The sequence below is a fragment of the Gadus chalcogrammus genome, chromosome 17 (genome assembly GCF_026213295.1).
Source record: "Gadus chalcogrammus isolate NIFS_2021 chromosome 17, NIFS_Gcha_1.0, whole genome shotgun sequence".
NCBI lineage: Eukaryota > Metazoa > Chordata > Actinopteri > Gadiformes > Gadidae > Gadus > Gadus chalcogrammus.
Genome location: NC_079428.1, coordinates 4,830,475 through 4,852,934, shown reverse-complemented (window position 1 = coordinate 4,852,934; position 22,460 = coordinate 4,830,475). Strand labels below are relative to the sequence as shown.

The 22,460-nt window shown below is 49.8% G+C and overlaps 1 protein-coding gene across 1 annotated transcript in view; it reads right to left on the bottom strand.

Moving 5' to 3' along the window:
- focad (focadhesin) overlaps positions 1-22,169 on the bottom strand; it is a 44,819-nt gene extending 22,650 nt beyond the window's left edge. The window contains exons 1-13 of the mRNA XM_056575932.1: positions 21,959-22,169; positions 18,498-18,569; positions 18,078-18,152; positions 17,290-17,444; positions 15,077-15,178; positions 10,680-10,781; positions 9,763-10,012; positions 8,399-8,608; positions 8,021-8,108; positions 7,313-7,506; positions 5,325-5,600; positions 1,157-1,261; positions 559-660 (exon numbers count right to left, since the gene is read on the bottom strand). Coding sequence (XP_056431907.1) covers positions 559-660; positions 1,157-1,261; positions 5,325-5,600; positions 7,313-7,506; positions 8,021-8,108; positions 8,399-8,608; positions 9,763-10,012; positions 10,680-10,781; positions 15,077-15,178; positions 17,290-17,444; positions 18,078-18,152; positions 18,498-18,554 — 1,716 coding nt within the window. The 5' untranslated portion in view covers positions 18,555-18,569; positions 21,959-22,169. The remainder of the gene's footprint in view (positions 1-558; positions 661-1,156; positions 1,262-5,324; positions 5,601-7,312; positions 7,507-8,020; positions 8,109-8,398; positions 8,609-9,762; positions 10,013-10,679; positions 10,782-15,076; positions 15,179-17,289; positions 17,445-18,077; positions 18,153-18,497; positions 18,570-21,958) is intronic.
- Positions 22,170-22,460: the final 291 nt, after the last annotated feature.

The following is a 22,460-nucleotide window of genomic DNA, read 5'->3' as shown; positions in this document are numbered from 1 at the left end:
ACACACACACACACACACACACACACACACACACACACACACACACACACACACACACACACACACACACACACACACACACACACACACACACACACACACACACACACACACAGGCAGACGGACAGAAACATACACACACACACACACACACACAGACAGAGACACACATACATACACCCACACGAGCACACTCACACTCACACATGGGCACACACACACAGACAGATAGAGTGACAAACACACACACACACACAAACAAACACAAACACGGACGCACACACACAGAGACACAGACAGACAGACACACACACACACACACACACACACACACACCACACACACACACACACACACACACACACACACACACACACACACACACACACACACACACACACACACACAATCAGTGCTTTCCAGACGCAACTCCAACATTTCCAGACGAATAAAAAAAAAAAAAACATGGATTTTGTTCTTAGTCGAGCCCTGGTTTCTTCCCCATGAACCACTGCACTCCTAAACCCGGAGATGGTTGTGTCTGAGCAGAGCACTGACCTGCTTCTTCCAGAGCTCTGTCATGAGGCGCATCACCACAGCCCGCAGGTTGGGGGCGCTGGCGAGCATCTGCAGCACGTGCAGCACCTGGGGCACGCAGAACTGGAACAGACACCCCACGCACCAGGTGAGAGTCAGAATGGAGAGAATGGGGGTGAGACTCTGCTTGTTGTTGTTGTGAGGTTTGGTGTGTATGTGTATTGTTGTCTTTTTGCAATGGAAAATTTTAATTAACAAGAAAAAAAACGTTAGTCACGACACAATACCATCATAAATATGGGTCTGTCGCCAAAATGTGTGCCTGGGTCCCAAAATTGTCATGACGAAGAAAAAAATTACATGAAACCTTTCAATATACCAGGCGGAAAGAATATAACAAATACAATACAAGAAGATTATTATTCTGTACCACGTCATGACAAATTTTAAAAAAAAAGCGTTGAGAGAAAGGTGGAAATGACATGAAGCACATCTATTATAATCTCGACTATACATAATCACATCATTTTGAATAAGAACTAAATGCAACGGCTGCAGGTGACACGGATCACCAGACCAAATGGGAGCCTTCTAAGGTCTGATGGATCCTCTTCCTCACCTTATGGGTGCCCAGTTTGGGCAGGGTGTAGAGCAGGGCGTGGGACAGAGAGGGCTCCCTCTCCTTCTCCAGCCTGAACAGGAGGACCGGGAGCAGGGAGGGCACCTGGCCGGAGACGAGTCAGGGGTCATTTACAGTCAGCGGCTTATTATGCAGCTTCACAATAATGATCTGTGCAAAGTCGGTGCATTTACATTATCCCGCTAATTTCATGGATGCTTACTAAATAATTGAAGCGTCTGAAGCAGAATATAACAACAACATTTTGGTTTTATTGCAGGCACTAAAAATGAAGTGTCTGTTACATTCTACTGTTGGAAAAAGCATAATGCCGTCATTGACGAATCAGAATCGAGTGTTCAACAGAATTGTGTTCTGAAAAGAGATTAACACAGCAATAATAACAGCATATTTCTATGAAACAATAACAACGATGCAACAATAACGGCCCATTTTATGCATATCCCGATCTTCTAGACACCCACTCAAATGCTTAACAACAGAAATAAAAATATAACATTTGAATCTGAGAATGTTGCCACGAGAAAAAGATTGAATTGAGTTGATGATGCACAAACTGCAATCATGAGGACCGTGATAACCCTGAATGATTAGTGTTATTTAATCATGTTGAACGTTTACAGCATGCACGTGTTTCAAAAATCACACTCTTTTTGCTTTTCCAACCGTCCAAAAAACGAATACAGAGAATGCTGGGGATATTGACGGCGTAAATGAGTCTCTGTGGTCGATGACAAAAGCCGTCATGGGGCCACCCATCCAGACTCAGGCGGGCCTGTGTGTGGGTGAGCCCGTGTACTATCGATAGGACTTTGGGTTCCCCGTTATGTATTGAGCGGGACTTCTCCCAAATGTGAAATGAAACACCTTTCCTCTTACGTATCCTGTTGGTTGAAATCACGATCTCCCTCTATGTGTGTCAGTGGTTCTGATTACAATTGATCCGACCGGGGGTACGGTGCCAAGGCCGACCCAAACCCATGGAAACGTGAGACTATTATTTTTTGGGGGGTGCTTCAGATGATGGTTGGGAGCCGATTCCAACTACATCTGCAACAAGCAGAGATTACGTGTGTGTGTGTGTGTGTGTGTGTGTGTGTGTGTGTGTGTGTGTGTGTGTGTGTGTGTGTGTGTGTGTGTGTGTGTGTGTGTGTGTGTGTGTGTGTGTGTGTCCTCATGCACGATTGCATGTTGCATCTCGCACACACACACACACACACACACACACACACACAGTCTTCACCCATGCATCCAGACTCCCCGCCCCGCCCCGGGGGTGTTGCCAGGTGCCTGGACCCGGGGGGTTGGGGGGGGCGTGGCTTTGGCCTTCAAAGGGACTCCAGAGATATATATTTCCCTATTCTTCCCTTATCTCCCACTGCTCTCTGTGTGGGTGCTCTCAAAAGCCCCAGTGTACCCCCAGGCAGTCTGTGCATTCAGCAACAACACAGAGAGGGAGCAACACACTACCGCCACCTTGGCGGGGCCCAAAACGACCCACAAAGGAGCCCTTTCGGCGGGTGGGCTGAACCGCGGCCATTTTGAACCCATTCAGGGAGAGTGGGCGGGCGATGCAGGAGGGATATGCCGCCCGGAGGACTGCTCAAACCCTCCGCTGATCAGCACTCGGCGATAATAGGCTAGGGAACACAGTGATGTACGGGGACGATAAATGGAATAGGTTATCTGCTTTCTGTTCACCCAGAACTCCCCTTTAAAGGGCATCGGCAAAAAGGGCAAGCAGGCGGGATTGTAAATGTGTAATTGGGTCGGGGGTGTGAAAGTGCGAGCGGTTTTAACATCCATTTTAGCAAAGGCTGCAATTAAACCGTTTTTGGACGGACGTCTGGGGATGATGAAAGGCTGGGCATTTCACCGCTAAACCGAAGCACCCCCCCGCGCCACTAAGAATCAACGCCAAAGTCCCATGTTATCAACAGTATCCAATCACACGCCATCTCAACCTCGGGCACCCTCAAGAGAGACAGAGACAGAGACAGAGACAGAGACAGACAGACAGACAGACAGACAGACAGACACCCACCCCCCCCCAGCCATAAGCTAACCGGGGCCCTCACCTTCAAGGTGATCCATTGCAACCTCAACAATCACGCCGCTGCCTAGCTCCTCCCCTTCTCCCTTTCAGCCCCCCCCCCCCCCCTCGATCCCCGCCCACATCCCACACCCTGCACCCATTGCCCCCCCGTTTCGTCATGCACGGCCGGCCCCCCGGGCCGCTTGGCAGACTGTGTACAATCCCCCCCCCCCCCCGTCAATGGGCTCCGTGGTGCATGGAGGGCCCTTAGAAAGGGCCCCGTGGAGGACAGCGCAGGGTTAATAGTTTGTCATTCCAGGCTAAGTGCTCCTGTTGGAGCCGACGGCCCCCCCCTCGTAGCGGCTGGGGGCCCCTGTGTCGCAGGGAGCTGAACTTGGCCCTGCATTATACGTCTTCGTTAGGGAGACTCTGACGAACCGGACGGTGACGGCTTGGGGGGGGGGGGGGGGGAGTCTGGAGGTAGGATGTGGAGGAAATTGGAATAAGGCGGCAGGAAAAACAAGTCGATTTTACTCTTGCTACATCCAACCCGTTACCCAGAATTCCTTCTTGGTTATATGGTTTGTTCTGTGTTTGGAGGAAAACTCCACCCCTCGAAATGTAGTGCGGTAAAATAGTACAGACACGCTTCCACGGTGAGTTTGTCCTAATCGTGGATTGATCTTGGTGCCCCGTTGAGAAAGGCAGGGTTTCTAGCCAGTAGCAGGAACAGCCTGCGTGCTTTGAACATCGAGACGGCAGCAAACGAGAGCTGCAATGCTTCAAAAATAAATCCACCCAGTGCGAGAGGAGCTTAGTGTACCAGCACAGAAACGTCAGTGCTCTCGCATCAAGTCCAGTGGGTACGAATCATCCCAGAGGAGCCAAGCTACCCATCCTGAGACTAGTCTCCCACCTGCTGCCTCCATGCTGCATGCATCTTGCTCCCAACACCTGGCCCCCAGTACAGGGACCGTCTGAAGCCTTTGGGGGGGGTCTGGGTTTGGGTTCCCCTGGCGGTCTGGCAGTCTGGCTCATCATTCATCCGGCGAGCGTTGCTCTGATCCTGCGCAGGACCGTGTGGCAGTATGCCGGGTTGGGATTGTAAGGATTCCATAGAGCGCCGTTAAGACCGAATTAGACCTGGGAGGTATGATCGAGGGACCGGGGGTTTGTGCCGTCGCAGACAAAGCTCACAGGTTTTGGGGGTACGCGGGGTGATCAATCGGGGAACACGAGTCGCGGGTTCACATCGTCCGGGACTTCAGTAGCGGATATTAAACGGCCTGCTTTCAGTTTCGCCCGATCAGCAAAGATTGACTGCCTGTCGGCTTACGTCCTGAGTGGCAGGTGTGATGATTGCGGTATGGTTTGTCGTGTTTGCGGTGTTTGGCTGAGGTCCCGGTCCAACGACCGTACCCAGATTGTTGTGCTTGTTTTGACGTTTGCGTTTCTCTCGCTGATCCGTCCTGACACCACCATCTCCTCCACCAGCTCCTCCACCAGCTCCTCCACCAGCTCCTCCACCAGCTCCTCCACCAGCTCCTCCACCAGCTCCTCCACCAGCTCCGAGGCGATTGGGGGGGAAGACTGCACCCAGAGGAGCACCGAAACAGACCTCCATGTCCTCCCATTCTCAGAGCTGTGCTGTATTCTTCAAAATGATCGATTTTTCTTTACAAATCTTGTCGACCTCCATCCATCTCACCATGTACACTATCGTGACATATTGTATTTGAAATCTGTTTTGAGGTGCGACTTGTGTACGAGTCGATCGCTGTCTCCGCCGTCACATCCGAGGGGCGGGCAGAGAGCCTCTCTGGGAGCAATTAGAAACTCACAAACCACACGTAATTAGCCCCCCCAGCACAGATTGGGATGATTCCCGTTACCTTCGGGGTGGCGGCGTTATCTTCCCCAGGGGGTGACATGTGAGGTCTGTCGGCCCCACCCTCCCCCAACCCCCACCCCGACGGAACAAAGACCTCCTATGCTAGGAACACACACGCACACGCACACGCACACAGAGACACACACACACACACACACACACACACACACACACACACACACACACACACACACACACACACACACACACACACTAGCTACCTTGGAGGGGTCTGCCTCCGCGATGGCGACAGCGGCCCCCAGGGCCTGGTGGCAGACGGCGGGGGGTCCGGTGGTGAGGAGGTGGGCCACCACCAGCACCAGGGACCAGGGCAGCGGCTGCGGGCCGCCGGGGTGACCCAGGGACGAGGTGACGGAGGCCAGCCACTCGCCGGCGGCGGCGGTGTCCTCGGCGTCGGCCACCCTGCGCAGCACGGCCACGGCCAGGGTCAGCTCGCTGTACCACGGGCCGGGGGGCAGCGCCGGCACGCCACCGGCCTGGGGGGGGGGGGGGGGGTTAGGATGGAGCATTTCAACCAATCAGGACCTGGGTCTGAGCTAGGATCGCTGCACTGGCTCGGGATGGCGAAAAATGTAAAATATTCTTGACCGACCACCGAGCCTCGTTAACCGGTTGAAACCAGTTAACCGATCTGATTAAAATGTTCTTTATGAAAGAACAGCCATTTCGAGCCGTGCCAGCCGCCTGCTATTTCGTAACTCTGCTCATCTCTCTCCCGTTCTGCCTCCGACTCACACACACACACACACACACACACACACACACACACACACACACTCTCCGAGTGAGAGGCAGTGGCTCTAACCGCAGCACGACCTGTGTTTGAATTGAACCACGAGGCACGCTTACTGCAGGTTGACCGTGTGTAGAGAGCGGGCTCGGACGCCCACAGTGGTCTGAGAGGGCCCCGACCTGGTTGAGACCCTGCGCGGTTCACCAGGGGCCAATCGGAAGAGGGCAGCGTTAAGAGCTCTTTTGAAACATTGCGGCGGCTCATTTAAGAAAATGACGGCTCAGAAGAGACGCCGCTCGTTTAGTTTGGAGGAGATGGAAACATTTTGTGTGATCATTTTATCACTTAACCGAAAAATATCTTGGAATGAGATGGCTAACTGTAGTCTTACAGCGTTTAGTCTACTGTCCATAATAATTTAGAGATCATATTCTCCGCCGCTCACATGCGGGAACAATTAAGACTTGAGGAGAAATTAAACAGCGGGCTAGAGACGCGGTGTCTGTCCAACTTCCAATAAGTCACCTCATCTGATCATCTTTATGTGTGAAGTGAAACCAACACACACTCCACAGTCCACACTGACCCCAATTATTTTTAACCGACAAGCGACAAGATTGATCGGTTAACGTTGATACGGTCAACGGTCATCGGTTAACATCCCTAGCACTGGCAAAGCGTCATGTGTGTCATGGTGTCATGTATTGTTGCTGTAGTTCCACACCTTTTCATTCATTCAGTTATATGCGTTGTCGCTATGGTAACATGCCTTGAGTACGGGACGTTGTTGCTATAGTTACACGCCTTGAATAGAGTGCATTGTTGCTCAAGGTACATGCTATGAATGGATGCATTGTTTGTTGCTCAAGGTACATCTTCTGAATTGGTCAGTTGTTGCTATAGTAACATGCATTGAGTGCATGCGCTGTTGCTGTAGTAACATGCATTGAGCATGCCCTTGCTGCCTCAGCGCTAAAGCAGGTCCAATGCGTTGGGTAAAGATGCAATTAATCTAATTTCGATCTCCAAACCTATATTATCCTGTTGAAACTATATTTTTTTGATATTTTAGTCATTAAATGTTTTTTTTTTTCCTTTTACATTATTTCAGATTTGAACATTTTGTGTATTTCTTTAAGAGAAAAGTTCTGTTACAACGTGTTTGGAGAGAAATGCTGAATAAATGCATCATGGTTTCAAACTCCAAAAACAATCGCTTGAATAAATCGTGATTTCAATACTGAACCAAATGGGGAAGGTGATTTCAATATTAAACTAATGGTGAACGTGAATTAAATATTAAAATAATGGTGAAGGTGATTTCAATATTAAAATGATGATGAAGGTGATTTCAATATTAAAATGATGATGAAGGTGATTTCCTCCGTGGTCGAGCAGGAGGCCCCGGGCGGCGCTCACCTGCGGGGCGGGGCTCACCTGCGGGGCGGGGCCCACCTGCGGGGCGGGGCCCGTGGCCCTCCCGGCGCTGCGCAGCACGCGGCCGGCCAGCGCCAGGGTGCGGCGGTGGAGCCGGGGCTCGGCCAGGGGCTCCACCAGCCCGGCGACGGACAGGAGCTGCAGCACGGGCAGCAGCAGCAGGGGGGCCCCCCACGGGGCCAGGGGCTCCTGCTCCGGGGCCAGGGAGAGGGCTAAGGGGACAGGGGGGGGGGGGGGACAGGAGGGGGGGGGGAGGGGGTGAGGGAGGAGGGGGATGGGAGGTGGGGGGGAGGGAGGAGGGAGGGATGGGAGGGGGGGGAGGGAGAGAGGGAGAGGGGGAGGAGAGGGAGGGATGAGAGGGGGAGGTAGGGATGGCCGCCGTGAAGGACGTGATGAAATGATTGGGGGGGAATAAAAAATGGTTAAGAAGTTAAAGGGGCCGCCGCCTTAACGTTATGACAATCTGAGCAGTGGCGATGGTCTGAACGGTTTCAGAAACACAAAGACACATTGGGTTTCCATAGCAGCAGCAAGGGCCAGGGGCGTGAACTGGGGAGAGCCCCCGATACAAGGCCCACTCTGGAAATGCATTTTCAGCCGGAAGTATCGTCCTTCATGTCTTTTACAAAGCCTTGCTTTTTTGCATTTGGTCTGAATGGGAAACGTGTGGAAGGGCGTTGAGTGTGTGCTGGTGTGTGTGTGGGGAGAGGTGGTGCTTGTTGTTACCGAGGTTCAGGAGGTCGGTCTGTTGGTCTGCGGGAGCTTCCAGGAGCAGCAGGCCCAGACCCATCAGCACCTCCTCTACTGGGACCTCCTGCAACACACACACACACACACACACACACACAATGAAATAATTAGTCAATAACAAATAGAAACAAAATAGAAATGATCAGGTTGATGATGATCAGGCTGGTCTGTCTCTGGACAAGGATTTCATTGACCAGAATCGCCCTGTGTTAAGGGTTTAAAAACTATAATAGATCCTCCTTTCTCGTCTTCAAAATAAGAGTCTGACCGACTTTGCTTGTTTTTCCATCAAAGTGTCGGACTCTTATTTTGAAAGCGGGTGCGGATGGCCCCGGGTGGCGGGAGCGCCTGTACCTGCCGGCAGGTGGGCAGCAGCCGGTGGATGAGCTGCAGGAAGATGCGGCAGTCCCCGCTGAGCTGCAGGCTGAGCTTGCAGGCGCAGAGCAGCAGCAGGGCCAGACGGGCGCTCTCCGCACGCCAGCGCGGCCCGGGCGCCCTCTCCAGGCTGGGCAGCAGCACCTCGCCGTAGCCCTGGAGCTCCAGGACCGCCTCCATGCTGTCCACCTGGAGGGGGAGAGGGGGGGAGAGGGAGGGGGGGGGGGGGGGAGAGAGGAGGGGAGGAGGGGGTGAGAGGGAGAGGGAGGGAGAGAGGGAGAGAGGTAGGGAGAGGGGGAGAGAGGGAGGGAGAGAGGGAGGGAGAGGAAGGGAGAGGGAAAGAGAGGGGGAGAGAGGGAGGGAGGGAGGGAGGGAGAGAGGGGGGGAGAGGGGGGGAGAGGGGGAGAGAGGGAGGGAGAGAGGGAGAGAGAGGGAGAGGGAGGGAGAGGGAGGGAGGGAGAGGGAGGGAGGGAGGGAGGGAGGGAGGGAGAGATACAGGGAGGGCAGGGCTTAGTTATGGTTTCACATCGGCAACGCAAGGGTTTTTTAGGACCCCTGACGTCCTTGTGGACCCTCCTTGGGTCCACAGCAAAGGCCTGTCGTGCACCACCAAAAACATGGTAACCTTTTGATTGGACCAATGACAGCCCTTGCTGCTGTGTCGCCTCGACAAAAGGTTATCATTTTCTCTAAAACCAAAACAGGTTCACGCCTGCGTTGAAACTGCGTGTTCATTGCAGTGCGGCGACCTGGAACCATAACTGAGCCTTCAGTGGCAAATGGACAGGATTGATGTACTGCTTTTCTAACACGTGGTAACTCAGGGTGTCTTGCTCAGGGAACACATTGACACTTAGATGTGTCAGGGGGGAGGAAAGAGAGGGAGAGGGAGAGAGAATTACTCCTCTCCAAAACAAACACAAAGGGAAGCAGTGCGCACTTAGTGACTAATGAGTACACACATGCACAGAACATGCACTGCAAATGCATGTTAGAGAGAGGCAGAGAGAAAGGGGGGAAAGAAAGAAAAATAAAGAGCTTAAGAAAGTAAGAGGGGGAACCAGCTATGCATTGATAACGCTCGATAGATCTTTCCTTTTGTCAGTAGCTGCAGCTACGTTTCGGTGGGAGGAAAAAATAAGATATTCTTTGTATATCAGACATGGAACTAGCGATCTCTACCTCCAAACAACGCATAAAAACATCCGTCGGCGATCGCTCAACCAAAGTACAACCACCGTGTTCGACAGCAGACACCGGGAGGGAAAACATCTGGTCGTATTTTTTGGGTAAACGTCGCTCGTCTCGGCGCTCTCCTCCTGTCGAGACGCAGGCGGCCTCACCTGCATGTGGGGAACCAGCTGGCAGAAGCAGCCCAGCAGGCTCTCATGGACCAGCGACGAGCCTCTGCCTGGGTCCTCGTGGGCGGGGCCTCCGTTGTGGGCGGGGCCTCCCTCGTGGGCGGGGGCGGGGACAGGCAGGAGGAGGCGGAGCAGGTTCTGCCTGAAGGCGGCGTGAGCCGGCTGCCTCTGGGGCTCGCAGTACAGGTAGCGGAGGAACGGCGTCAGCATCGTGACGCAAGCGGGGTCCTCCCTGAGCCAGACGTTGGCAGAAATACCGTGTGACTAAGTAGTAGTATACATTTAACACTCAAGGAGCATAGCATTAGCATATAAGTGAACTACAAGTAGCATACACGTAGCATTAAAGTAGCGTGCAAGAAGCATGCAAGTAGCACACATTTACAATGTACAAGTAACACTCAAAATAAGTGAAATAAAAATAACCTGTATAAATAAAACATGCATGTTATTTGCATGTAGAACTTATATACAACTGCAACAGTGTAAAGGAGAGGTTCTTGGGGCTTCAGGGATTGGCTGCACTAAGGTGGAGGTCTGGTTAGTGTCATCATATCTCTCAGAGGACCAGGCCACTGCTTCCATAACCTCACCTTGAATCAAAATCAATGCATCGTCTGTTCCTGTGACCGGAGGGGAAGCCAACACTTTTTAATAACCAATCCGAACCAGCAGGTAGAACACTGAGCAACACGATGGTGGGAGACTTCCAAGAACTAGAGCGCTACGCTGAGCTACGGAGCGCGCGGCAGCCTTTCGTTTTGAGATGCGAGTCAGAACGGGAGCACAGCGAGGCGTTTGAGAGTGCATGAAGACGAGGAATCCCACCGTCCCACTCTCCACACCTAGCACGTGGCCTGATAGGAGGAGGAGGAGGAGGAAGGAGGGATAGCGCTTGCCTTTCTGTCCCTTCCTGGATGAAGTGGTGGATCTCCAGCAGCAGGAAGGGCCAGCATTCAGCCCGGTTCTCCAGCGCCGTGATGTAGGGATGGGGGTTGCTTCTGCAACGCCAGACAAAAGACGATTTTTTTAGAGACATAGTATACAGTGGTATACAACTGCTACCATTTTAAGATTGGTATCATAAACTTTGTATTTAAGACACTTGCCATCTGTTGTATTGTAAAGGAGGCAGACATGCAATGTATCGTGGGTAATAGATATTTCTGTTTCATTACACTGGGCATTTTGACCCCTGTTGACCCCTGCTGTGCTGCCTTAAAACTTACATCGAGGCACAAATTGCAATGTGTTCATGTTTTTTATTGAAATATACCGTGTCCTCCACTTTGTAGGACTTACCGAAGAGTTACTGAACGATATAAACGATACGAGTCGTTAACTTTCAATGCCTGCATTGTCTGACGGTGTATAGAACATTGACGAACAGAAAAGTGTAAGAAACATCGGCATTGTCCTTGAGGATGCTTTGAGCACACAAATCTGCAATGCATTAAATGAATGACAATATTCAGTTGACGAGGAGTCTTCCTTGGTCGTCACACTCGAGTCCGTCTGCACCAAGGTCAGGTCTTTGCATTCAAATCCCGAGTGGAGACAGGTCAAAGGTTAACCCAACAGGAGTGGGCGGTGTGGGTGTCAAGGGGGGGGGGGGAATCGCACCACACACATCCATCATCGCATCAATCAAGGAAGCGAGCGGACAAAACACCCACCTCAGCCGTGACCATGGCCGGCACCAGCATTGGCTGAACGGGGAAGACCATGTTATCTACCCTGAGCATCTCTCTCCCCCCCCTCTCCCTCTGTCCATCCCCTCGGCTCTATTCAGGTTACCCCGAGTTCTCCCCCCCCCAGCCCACATCCATCAGTCTCCCAGTCTTATCTCCCCTTTCCCCCGGCCACACAATAAGACAGGAGGAAGGGGGGGAGGGGAGGGAGGGAGGGGGAGAGGGAGGAAGGACAAGCTCAAACTCAAAGGTGGGGGGGGGGGGGGGGAGCAACTGCAAGTTCAGCCGTCTGAACGGAGACATCTGGCGGCAGCTTCCTAAAGGCTTAGTTATAGTTGGACGTCGACGCAACGCAAGGGGGTTTACGGTAGGGCTGGCCCGAAGGCCTTTTTTCAGGCTTCGAATACTCGTTGGTTTTTCCCGAGCGAGTATTTGAATACTCGTTCCAGAAAAACACACCATCAAAAACAACATTAATAATCCCTGTATGCTCCCTGGAACCGATTTTGACACCATCTGCATATTTTGTTGAAGATTTAATAGCTTTTGAACGTTAATTAGTAGGCCTTAGTAAGTTGGAGTTCCTTACTTTTTCCCCGCGGAAGTGAACAGCTGTTGTTCTGTTCCAAATCAGCTGTCCTCTGCCATCTCAGCCCTTACGGGAGCTTTTCAATTCATCCTGGAACGTGCATCTTTTCAGGGAATTGGTACGATAAATCCCTAACAAATACAGAATATTGAATGTCTTATGTGTCCATATTATATCCATTATATTGACCGTGTAATCTCAAGACGCTCACGCTCTGCAGCAAGCCAGTCAGTTGATGGGCGCGGCGGCGGGGCTGTACAGCGGACGTAAACAAACAGCTAAGCTAAGGTTAGCATTTCGCTAAGCATTACTTTTCCTCCCGAGATCCCGCTAATGTTGTGTTATAAGCTAAGGGAAACAAGATATCTATTCTTCCTCCACCTCTCTCGCTTCTCTGCTTGGCGTCGCTTATAGTTTGCCTCCCTCGCTCTGGTAACGTCACGTAGCATACAACTACGCAGAAAAAAAAACGAAGCTCTGAATACTGATTTAAGCTTCGAATACAAATTTTCCGAAAGAGTATTCGAATATTCAAATAATTCGGGCCAGCCTTAGTTTACGGACCCGTTACATCCTTGTCGACCCTCCTTTTGTCCATCGCAAGGGCCTGACGTGCGCCTCGCAAAAATTGTCACTTGTGTCGAGGCGACGCAGCAGCGAGGGCTGTGATTGGTCCGCTGACTAAAACCCGACGCAGCACCAATTCAGGTTCACGACTGCGTCGAAGCGACCGCATTGTCCTTGCGTTGCGTCGACGTCCAACCATAACTAGGCCTTTGGAGACGGGTAGTACCGGTGGTGATGTTCCACGGCCCTGATCCTGTGGTGGCTCGGCGGTGCTTCGGGGCCAGGGCGAAGAACAGACGGAAAGACGTGACGACTCTCGTCCAGTCTCGGTCTCTCCGCCAGACAGAGAGTGTGAGTCAAAACCATCTCCCCACTCCTTTACTACTTAAAGTTCAACACAGTATGGACCGGGCAATGTGCTCGTTTTCCCTTTATATTCCCCAGCGTCCGTATCGATCGTTAAAGCTGTCGTTACCCCATTTTCTATGCGGTTTAGTGTTCAAACACGACATCTCCCAAGTCTTTGAAAGTCCCTTTGAACCACACAGGCCGGACCTCTCTAAACACCCTGCAGCTCGGAACATAAACTGTGTATCCTTGCCTCCCGATCTATCCCTGTGATCTCTCGCTTATTTACAACAAATCCACATATCGGCCTGTGCGTCCGTTAACAGGGAGCAGTTCAGCGCCCCCGAGGGCTGCACGCATGAGCAGTGTCTCCTCCCGGCCTCGCCCCCACCCCGCTGGGGGGGGGGGGGGGGGGGGGGGTCCCAGTGGCTTAGTGTCCTCTGTGGCAGCCTGTGTGGGGCAGCGGTGGACAGCCGGTCCACAATGAGCACCACTGAGCATCCTCCATTAATCCCAGCCCCGGTTACCGTCGCCGGACTCCAGGCCCCGCCCCCCTCCTCAACACCCCCCCTCCCCCCCCCCCCCTGCCGGCACCAGAGCCCGGACCGACCAATCAGCAGAGCCGGAGCCGGTCGTGGAGGCTGGTTAGCCTGCACACATTCATCTACACACCAGGGGGGGGGGGGGGCGGGGTCTGTGCCAGACACGCGCAGCCATGCACGAACAAACGCACATAGGCAGGCAAGCATGCACAAACATACACACACACACACACACACACACACACACACTTATGCAACAATGCGCACACACAGACAGACACACACACACACAGGAGATCATTCAGATAAACAACCATTCACACACACACACACACACACACACACACACAGGAGATCACTCGCATACACAACTAAGCACACACAGACACACACACAGGAGAACACATGCATATGCAACCATGCACACACACACAGGAAATGACTCAGATGCACAACCATGAATACACAGCCACAGCACACACACTCAAAAACCAGAGATCACACCAATATGCAAACACACACACACACACACACACACACACACACACACACACACACACACACACACACACACACACACACACAGTAGGAGACAACAGGCTGCAACCCTGCAAAGAACAAGAGTGAAGCGGGACAACAAAAAGAGAGGAGGAGGAGGAGGCGGAGGAGGAAGAAGAAGAGGAGCAGGATGTGGCAGGAAGGGAGGAGAGAGAGAGAACAGAAAGAAATAGCAACAAAGAAAGGAAAAAAAACAACAACAAAGAGGGACGAGAGAGGAGGAAGTGATAAAGACGGGAGGAGGAGGAGGAGGGAGCGAGGGCGGGAGGAAGAGGAGGAGATGAGAGAGAGAGCAGATAGAAGGGAGGGCCTGAGAGCAGCACAAGGAGAAGAAGCCATTATGCAGAGGAAAGGAGGGAAAGAGGGATGGGGGGGGTAAGGAGAGAAGGAGGGAAGGAGGGAGGAGGGATGGGGGCTGAGGGTGAATCAGAAGCACAGCCTCTTTATCCTTCACTGTTACTGATTAAGGAGGAGGCCCCCAGGAACTTGGCAGAGGTGCACATCAAAGACTTGGAGGAGGAGAAGGAGGAGGAGATGGTAGGGAGGGAGGGAGGGAGGGAGGGGGGGAGGGAGGGGGATGGTTCTCGTTCTAAGCTGAAGCAACCTAGTACAGACTATTGTGTCGGAAAAAAGTCTCAGCTCATCTGACCTCCATGGTAGACTTCATGTACACACTTATTACTTACTTACGTTTCGTATACACTCCGTAATAGGCAATGCTAGGCAATGCAAACTTTATTTATACAGCATTTTTAATACACGAGGCAGACTCAAAATGACTCACATAGAAACATCCTCGTAAAATAAGTAAGTAGTAATACTGTTACTACTGCTGTTAAAAAAACGATATTTATTTTTTAAAAAGCTACATTATAGGGTTGGGAGATATACTGTTTTTTTTATGCATAGATTTTTATGCATACATAAATGACCTGAACAGAACTCCAACGAAGGAGCGCAGTGGGAGGGGGGTAGCGTGCTGAGCAGCCGGGGGGGCTCACCTGATGGAGTAGGGGCAGGAGAAGGCGGTCTCCGGGTCTGGGCCCTGCTTCATCTGCATCTGCAGCAGCTTCCCCAACGCCCCGATCAGCCCCTGGACGTTGCTGTGTTTCCGCAAAGACGGAGACTTGAGTGCCCATTGAGTGCATTTCCGTTCTTTAATAAATATTCATGGTGGCTGAGGAATAGTATCGAAAATAAGTTGCATAATGCCGGCTTTATGGATTTTACCTAAGTGAGTTTAAGTGCCGGTTCTTTTATCTTTTTTTTGCTGACAACATGAGGTTGAAATGCTGATGTTTGTGCAGGAACGTAGAAATGTCCATCCTCCAAATGTAAATACTACAAAACTATCCATTCAATCCATCCAGCACCTGTGAATGTGTTCAGGCCTTTCGGATCGCCTACCGACCAGCTCCACCTGAATGTTTTGTTTGTACGTTGATTGCCCAACCCAAATTTGCATGTTTTACTTTCATTGTTGAATAACCTTACGATTATTGCTTAATGCTTTCAGATTCATCAGTTAATCATTTAGTCTTTGCTTGCTTCATCACACATTTTACACTGATCCCTCCACGAACCAAACATGGAAATATCCGCAGCATTAAGCAGCAAGTGTTTGGTAATTGTACTTGACATACATTTGTACTTACATTTCTAAAACGATCAATCGATTATCCAACTTAGATTCGATCCATTTCCTTTTTATGGACTATTCCAATAATCATTGCAGCTCTTATATTTGATTGCATGACATAGTTCATGACCCATCTCGGCTGATGGGAGTTAAAAAATAAATTCCATCCCAGAATGCTCTTGCCCTTCAACTATACGGTTACATACAAAAACATCCCTCCCAACATCTCTATCGACATGTTGGGAGTCAGATCGCTCATTGTGCTGAGCGCCTGGCTTGCCTTCTGTAACACAAGCCACCGTGACTACATGACGGGAATGTACGCAGAACGAAAAGCATTTATCGCTCCGAACGGCCATTGAGAGGAATGAAGTGGGTCACGTCCACCCACACCGCTCACATAAATCCACGTGACGGGATTGGCTCTCGCCCTTCGGCCGGTCAAGAGGAGCGGTTAGAGGTTAGGTGTCAGCCTGTTGAAGGACGGGTCACGGGTGCCAAGACTCACTCATTGCCAAGTGGCTAACCAGCCATGCGCCGGCTGTGAAATGGCCAACAAACATAACCATCTACTACAAATCTCTGGGGGAGTGTAGCCTGGGTCCAAAGTGAGCATCTGCCAAAGCCAATTTGACCATTTGGCGGGTCAAATCAAAAGAATGACAAATGCTTGGCCGATAGATTTTTCCACTCCGGCAGCGAGGTTAACAATACAAATGTTGTACATTTTGTGAGTGCGCGAGTATTTTGAGAGTGTAGCCACTTAAATGGACCCATGCCCCCAGTACTAAAGAGAAGATAATCGCCGTATGTTAGCATGTACGTGGCCATGGGTGAATGTCAGCATGTACCTAGCCGTGTGCGTATGTTAGCATGTACCTGGCCAGGTGTGTGTGTTAGCATGTACCTAGCCGAGTGCGTATATGTTACAATTACAATTAGGGCATTTAGCAGACGCTTTTATCCAAAGCGACTTACATCGGTTAATACACACATTGACACACCGACGGCAGAGTCACCCATGCAAGGCGACAGCCAGCTCGTCAGGAGCAGTTAGGGTTAAGTGTCTTGCTCAGGGACACATCAACACTCAGCTAGGAGGAGCTGGGGATCGAACTAGCGACCTTTCGGTTACAAGACAACTGCTCTAACTCCTGGGCTGAGCCGACCCACATGTTAGTATGTTCCTGGCCAGGTGTGTGTGCTAGCATGTACCTCGCCGTGTGCGTATGTTAGCATGTACCTAGCCGAGTGCGTATGTTAGCATGTACCTGGCCAGGTGTGTGCGTTAGCATGTACCTAGCTGTGTGAGTATGTTAGCATGTACCTGGTCAGGTGTGCGTATGCTAGCATGTACCTAGCCATGTGTGTGTGTTAGCATGTACCTAGCCGTGTGCGTATGTCAGCATGTACCTAGCCGTGTGCGTATGTCAGCATGTTAATGGCCAGGTATGTGTTAGCATGTACCTGGCCAGGTGTGTGTGTTAGCATGTACCTAGCCGTGTGCGTATGTCAGCATGTACCTGGCCAGGTGTGTGTTAGCATGTACCTGGCCAGGTGTGTGTTAGCATGTACCTGGCGGAGGGCAGGAGGTTGAGGATGCTGTTGAGGACGAAGGGCAGGTCGGCGTGGCCCTGCTCCACCAGCAGCACCAGGGCGTGGCAGCAGGTGGCGCGCACGCCGGCGTCCCCGCCGCAGCACTGCTCCCACAGCGCCGCCAACGCCACGCCCTGACAGGGGAGGGGCGAGACGTGGCGGACGGGTGTTAGCGTGAGTCAAGGCTCAGTTACGGTTCCAGATCGACACAACGCGAGGGAGTTGCGTCGACGTGGAACCATAACTGAGCCTTTAGCACGTGTGTGCGTGTGCGTGTGCGTGTGCGTGTGTGTGTAATTCACTCATTCCATCAATACGTTAAACCAACATGTTTTATTGCCTCTACTCTACTGCTCTAAGCAGACAAAATGAGTAAGAAATGATTATCAACGACAATGATGACCTATGATGATAAATCGCCCCCACAATGGTGTGACCCTACATTATCTCGAGTGCAAAGAGCATGCGTTTGGTACAACTCGCCATAAAGCCTCAGGAGTAAAGATAGAGACGGCTTTATGAGATTTACGACGGAACAATGATAGTTATTCGCTACTCAATGTAAATAGAAAGCATTATTTAAGGTCAGCTATGACCAGGCAAATGACGTACAACTTGTGAAAAAAGCACCTGCACATTAGCGCTGTGGTATTGTCCGATTGACGGAAGGGAAGATTGGGTCAATTAATCGTCCACAGAAATACACCTGACTCATGAAGACCATTAAAGTACAGTCAAGGCTCTGAACGTTACACAAGAGGGCTTACCTGAACAGAGGATTGAGATATCTTCCCATTTTGCTCTTTCTCTTTCAACACAGCAGCGACAAGACTTCTCGCCGTCTGTTAATGGAAAGTAGGCGTTAATGTGATTCACGTTAAATGTAAAAATGTCAAAATGGTTAAAAGCCTGCCACGCAGGTGGGATTGTCTCCTCCTTGGTAAAAAAAGCATGGCTTCAGGTCCAAGCTCAGCAATTATCTGTGGCTTGAGGTGAAGGTTGACTTCTGGTGAATCGAGTGAGTTCAAAATATTCAACACACATTTTGAGAAATACAGTTGAAGGCAACACAGGTATGGTGGCATGGTTAAAGCATGCAGTGTCTGAGATCTGTGTGAAGGGCTCTCCTAGTAAACAATACTATGTAGGCCTAGACTAGTGCTATAAGAAGAAGTGGGGGTCAGCACCTGAGCCTGTATGATGGGGTTGGGGAAGTCGAACCGCGTCTTCAGGCTCTCAGCCATCTCCCTCTGTGAAGCCTGAGAGCAGCAGAGGAAGACAAAGAGACACAGAGTTCTGAGAGAATCTCAGAAGAAGTTGTAGATCAAAAGTCAAGGTCCTCCTAAGCTTTTTCTGCTTCTAGATTAATTCTGTCTGAGGATGGAAAACAAAAGTTGTAGAAAGAATAGACTTTTTAAAACTTTATTTTTTTCTTCCATAGATGGCTACACCATCACTTTTGTTAAAAACAATGGCAACTATACGAAAATATAGACCTATCATACCGCAACATAATAAATAGTAGAATTATGTAGTAACTAGTAGAATCTTGTGATTGTGGATCTTTCAGCTAGCACTAAAGGTCAATCGTGTAGCCAATAAGACTTCAGATACCCTAGCCCAATTCACATTCAGGTACAGAGATGGAATAAATGTTTATATTCTGTTCTATAGATTGAGCAATTTATTTCTAGCATATGAACTTTCGATACCAAGAAGACTGTTACAAGTGTACTATTACCCAATGTACATTAAGGAACAGAGAGGGAACCTAGTTGGATGTATATCCCGGTGAGCCGGGTCTCTAAGGAGTTAAAGACACAGAACATCTGTGTAAACGCTGCAGTTGGAGGGGTCCGAGCGAAGCAGGGCAGATAAACGCTCCAATGAGCTGGGAGGTACAAAAAAGAGAAGCTACGTGTTGAAAGAAAACACCTGTTGCTTGATACACTTAATAGACGATAAGTGCTCGGCACAAAGAATGCCAGGAGGGCCCTAGAATGACTTCAATCTCTTTGAAAGCCAACCGGTTCTGTCTCATTTCGACCACTTGGCACATGGTCAATTATGGTGGCCACAGCCCAATTTTACATTAAATTATTCACGAGACCCCCACCTTGCCCCGTTTTCTCTACCTTCTCACTGCAGGCTTCCAAACAGAAGGTGCTCTCAGGTTTAAACACCAAGGACAACCCTTCGTTGCGGGGAGAGACTGCCTGCTGTCAGAGTTCCCTGTGAAGCCCCCAGATGGCTGCTAGCCACTGCATATTCAGGAAGACCACAGCCCCAACCCCCACCCCCACCCACACCACCACCTCCACCACCACCAAACCCCATCTAGTTAGACGACCAACCACAGGTGGCGTTAGGTGGTGAGACAGGCACAATGGGCAAGATGGTACTGCAGTCGTAACTGCAAGACACTTGAATCATCGAGGTGTGCATTTTTCCTTTCATTTAAATCAAATTTAAAAGCTCTTAACAATAAGAACGTTATTATCATTAAACACTGTTATAACAACATAACACTAACTATTCTACAGAGTTCTCATCCACTTTTTAAATGTGACCACCAGATCTTCACCCAGGGATCAGTTTTCAATCATCAAGGTAACTGAACATAAAACATTCAACAAGTCACAGAGCTGCTTTGGCGAGCAAAATTTCTTCCATTTGGACCCTTCCCCACAACATTATATCATTGTTCATGCGTTCGTTCTAATTCGGTTTGATAATCTCAGCAGATATGCTTGTCTGAGTGAGAACAAAAGTGATACGACATTATGGCTTCATATTTACTTTTACATTAATGGAACGGAGGGTAGTAAAAGATTAAGAACAGTAATCAAGCAGGCAAAAGCCAAAGCCATATGCTCCAGTAGTTGGACAGAGAACCTTTCACAGACCGGAGGTGCTATGCATCTCATGGAACTGTACCAGTAGGCCGGGAGAACTTCTGTCATTAGAACTTCTCTACAGTAACGAAGAATTAATATTACATAACCATTCGTCTCATCCAGGCCCTCCTTTACACCCGAGATAGGTTGGGGGATGAGGGGAGGGGGGGGGCAAACTCGAGTTGCCTGCGGCAACCGGATGACCCCGGCGTCTACCCAGCCTTGGACACAGCTGTTTCACTTCACACCGGATTGCCTCCACCTGCGGCGCGCATCACCAGCAGCGCTACTCTCCGTAATCACACGAAACATGAGCAACAAAGCCCCCCCCCGACCAACCCACCCACCCACACACCCCAGCGCACCCATTTTCCCCTGAAAAACGTAGGGACACCCCACCTAAGCCCACACATCCACCCACACTGCCTCCTATCTGACTGATAAGCCAGCCGCACACTGTGCTACACGCATGCCTATCTGCCCTCAGCTTTAAACCGCTTAGTCACCTAAACGTGGTCGGACTCCAATGACCACACAAATAGGTAAGCAGGCAACCAACCACTGAAATGCCTTGTATATTTTTTGTATTTATGTTTGTTTATAGTTATGTATTTTTGGCTTTTTTGTGTCAAGGAGCATATTGCATTACTGTACAGTAAATAGGTTTGCTGGTTCTTCTTTTGAGAGGTAGGACATATGGCACATGGGCAAACCGGTGACACTTCAAAACAGAGATATCTAAAACCGTAAAAGCTAAAAGACTATTGGCTAATTGGATACCTTAACATCCATCAGGCATCTAGCTTTGAACTGTGATGAATGGATAGGTAGGAGTATATCTTCAATACTTCCACTACCAACTAAAACCTGCACAATCCATTGTTTTAAAGTATTATCTAAATCCAATTTAGATGTACATGACTTTATGTTATGGGGTGACTACTACTACTATCAGCTCAACGCTTAGAGGTAATACTCAAACCATTCCAGTGGTTTCTATCCCACATGTACCGCTTTCAGAACAATGTAGGCCAGCTCGTGTGTGCTAGCGCTGCAGTAGCGATACAAGTAGGGACAATGAATGGAGCATTGTTGACCCAACTATGCTTTAGAAGTGACATGGCTGTGGCTTAACTACAGGGTCTTCTTGTGCAAAGAAAAAAACTGCTCGCTCAGACCACTGAGCGAGTGTCAAAGTGAGTGGAAAACAGGCGCGTTATTACTGTGTAACCATAGGCTGCTACGTGGTGCACAATAATCGACCCATGCCTTTGGTTTAACCAAAGTCAACGTTCGTCATGTCTGAGCAACTTTCTGTCAAGAAGTCCGTTTTTCAAAGTGTTCTGATCGTATCAGGTAAAACTTATATTTCATGAACAGGGAACTCATGGAGGGAATTGAGACAACGGTAACTGTACAACAGTGGGTCGTGATGCGAACCTACTCTTTATTTTGACACTTTTGACACTCCTAGACTCTCACAAGCATGTGTTGCCAAGTTATACAGACAATAACTGTAACTTTTAAAGATGAAATCAACGAAACTAGTGAGTATGCAGTGGGAGAATATATGCGATTAGCCACCAGCTAGATGATAACCACACCGCAACCACGTGAAAAAACAAAATATTAATTCAGAGAAGCAGAGGAAGCATAGTTAGGCATTTATAATATCCGTTTCAGTCAGTTACATAATGTAATGTTTTACACGACATGGAATAAACAGTTTACGAAGACAGTGTCAACTTTACCTGTGAACATCCACAAGACAAGTATCGCGCAACTACGGCGTGCGGCGAGGACCAGACTGAACACAGGCGCGAAAGGCAAATAAAAAATGTGTTACAGTATTAAATTGCTGTTAATAATGTAATCGCTTACCACAAATAACCATATTACACCCTATTAAAACCGCGAGGAAAACTTGTCTATACGCTTAGCTCCTGATCTATGGTCAAAAAATTGGCAGCACCTGTCATGCTTGCCCTGTCACTCCACTGGGAGGATAGGAGGTGGGAGAATATAACAAGTCTGTCTCAAAAACAGGGACAATTCGGTCCATATTCTGTGCCTACCTATCTGCAATAAATAATTCATAATGAACAATGAACAATGAATATATGTTTCGTGTTATTCTAATTAATTAATAGTGGTTTAGGCAAAAGTGCCTAAAAGGCAAAATAATGTAGCCTATTCTCAGGATCCAGAAATGACGCGTGTATGTGTGTGTTTGTGCGTGAGTGCGTTCAAGTG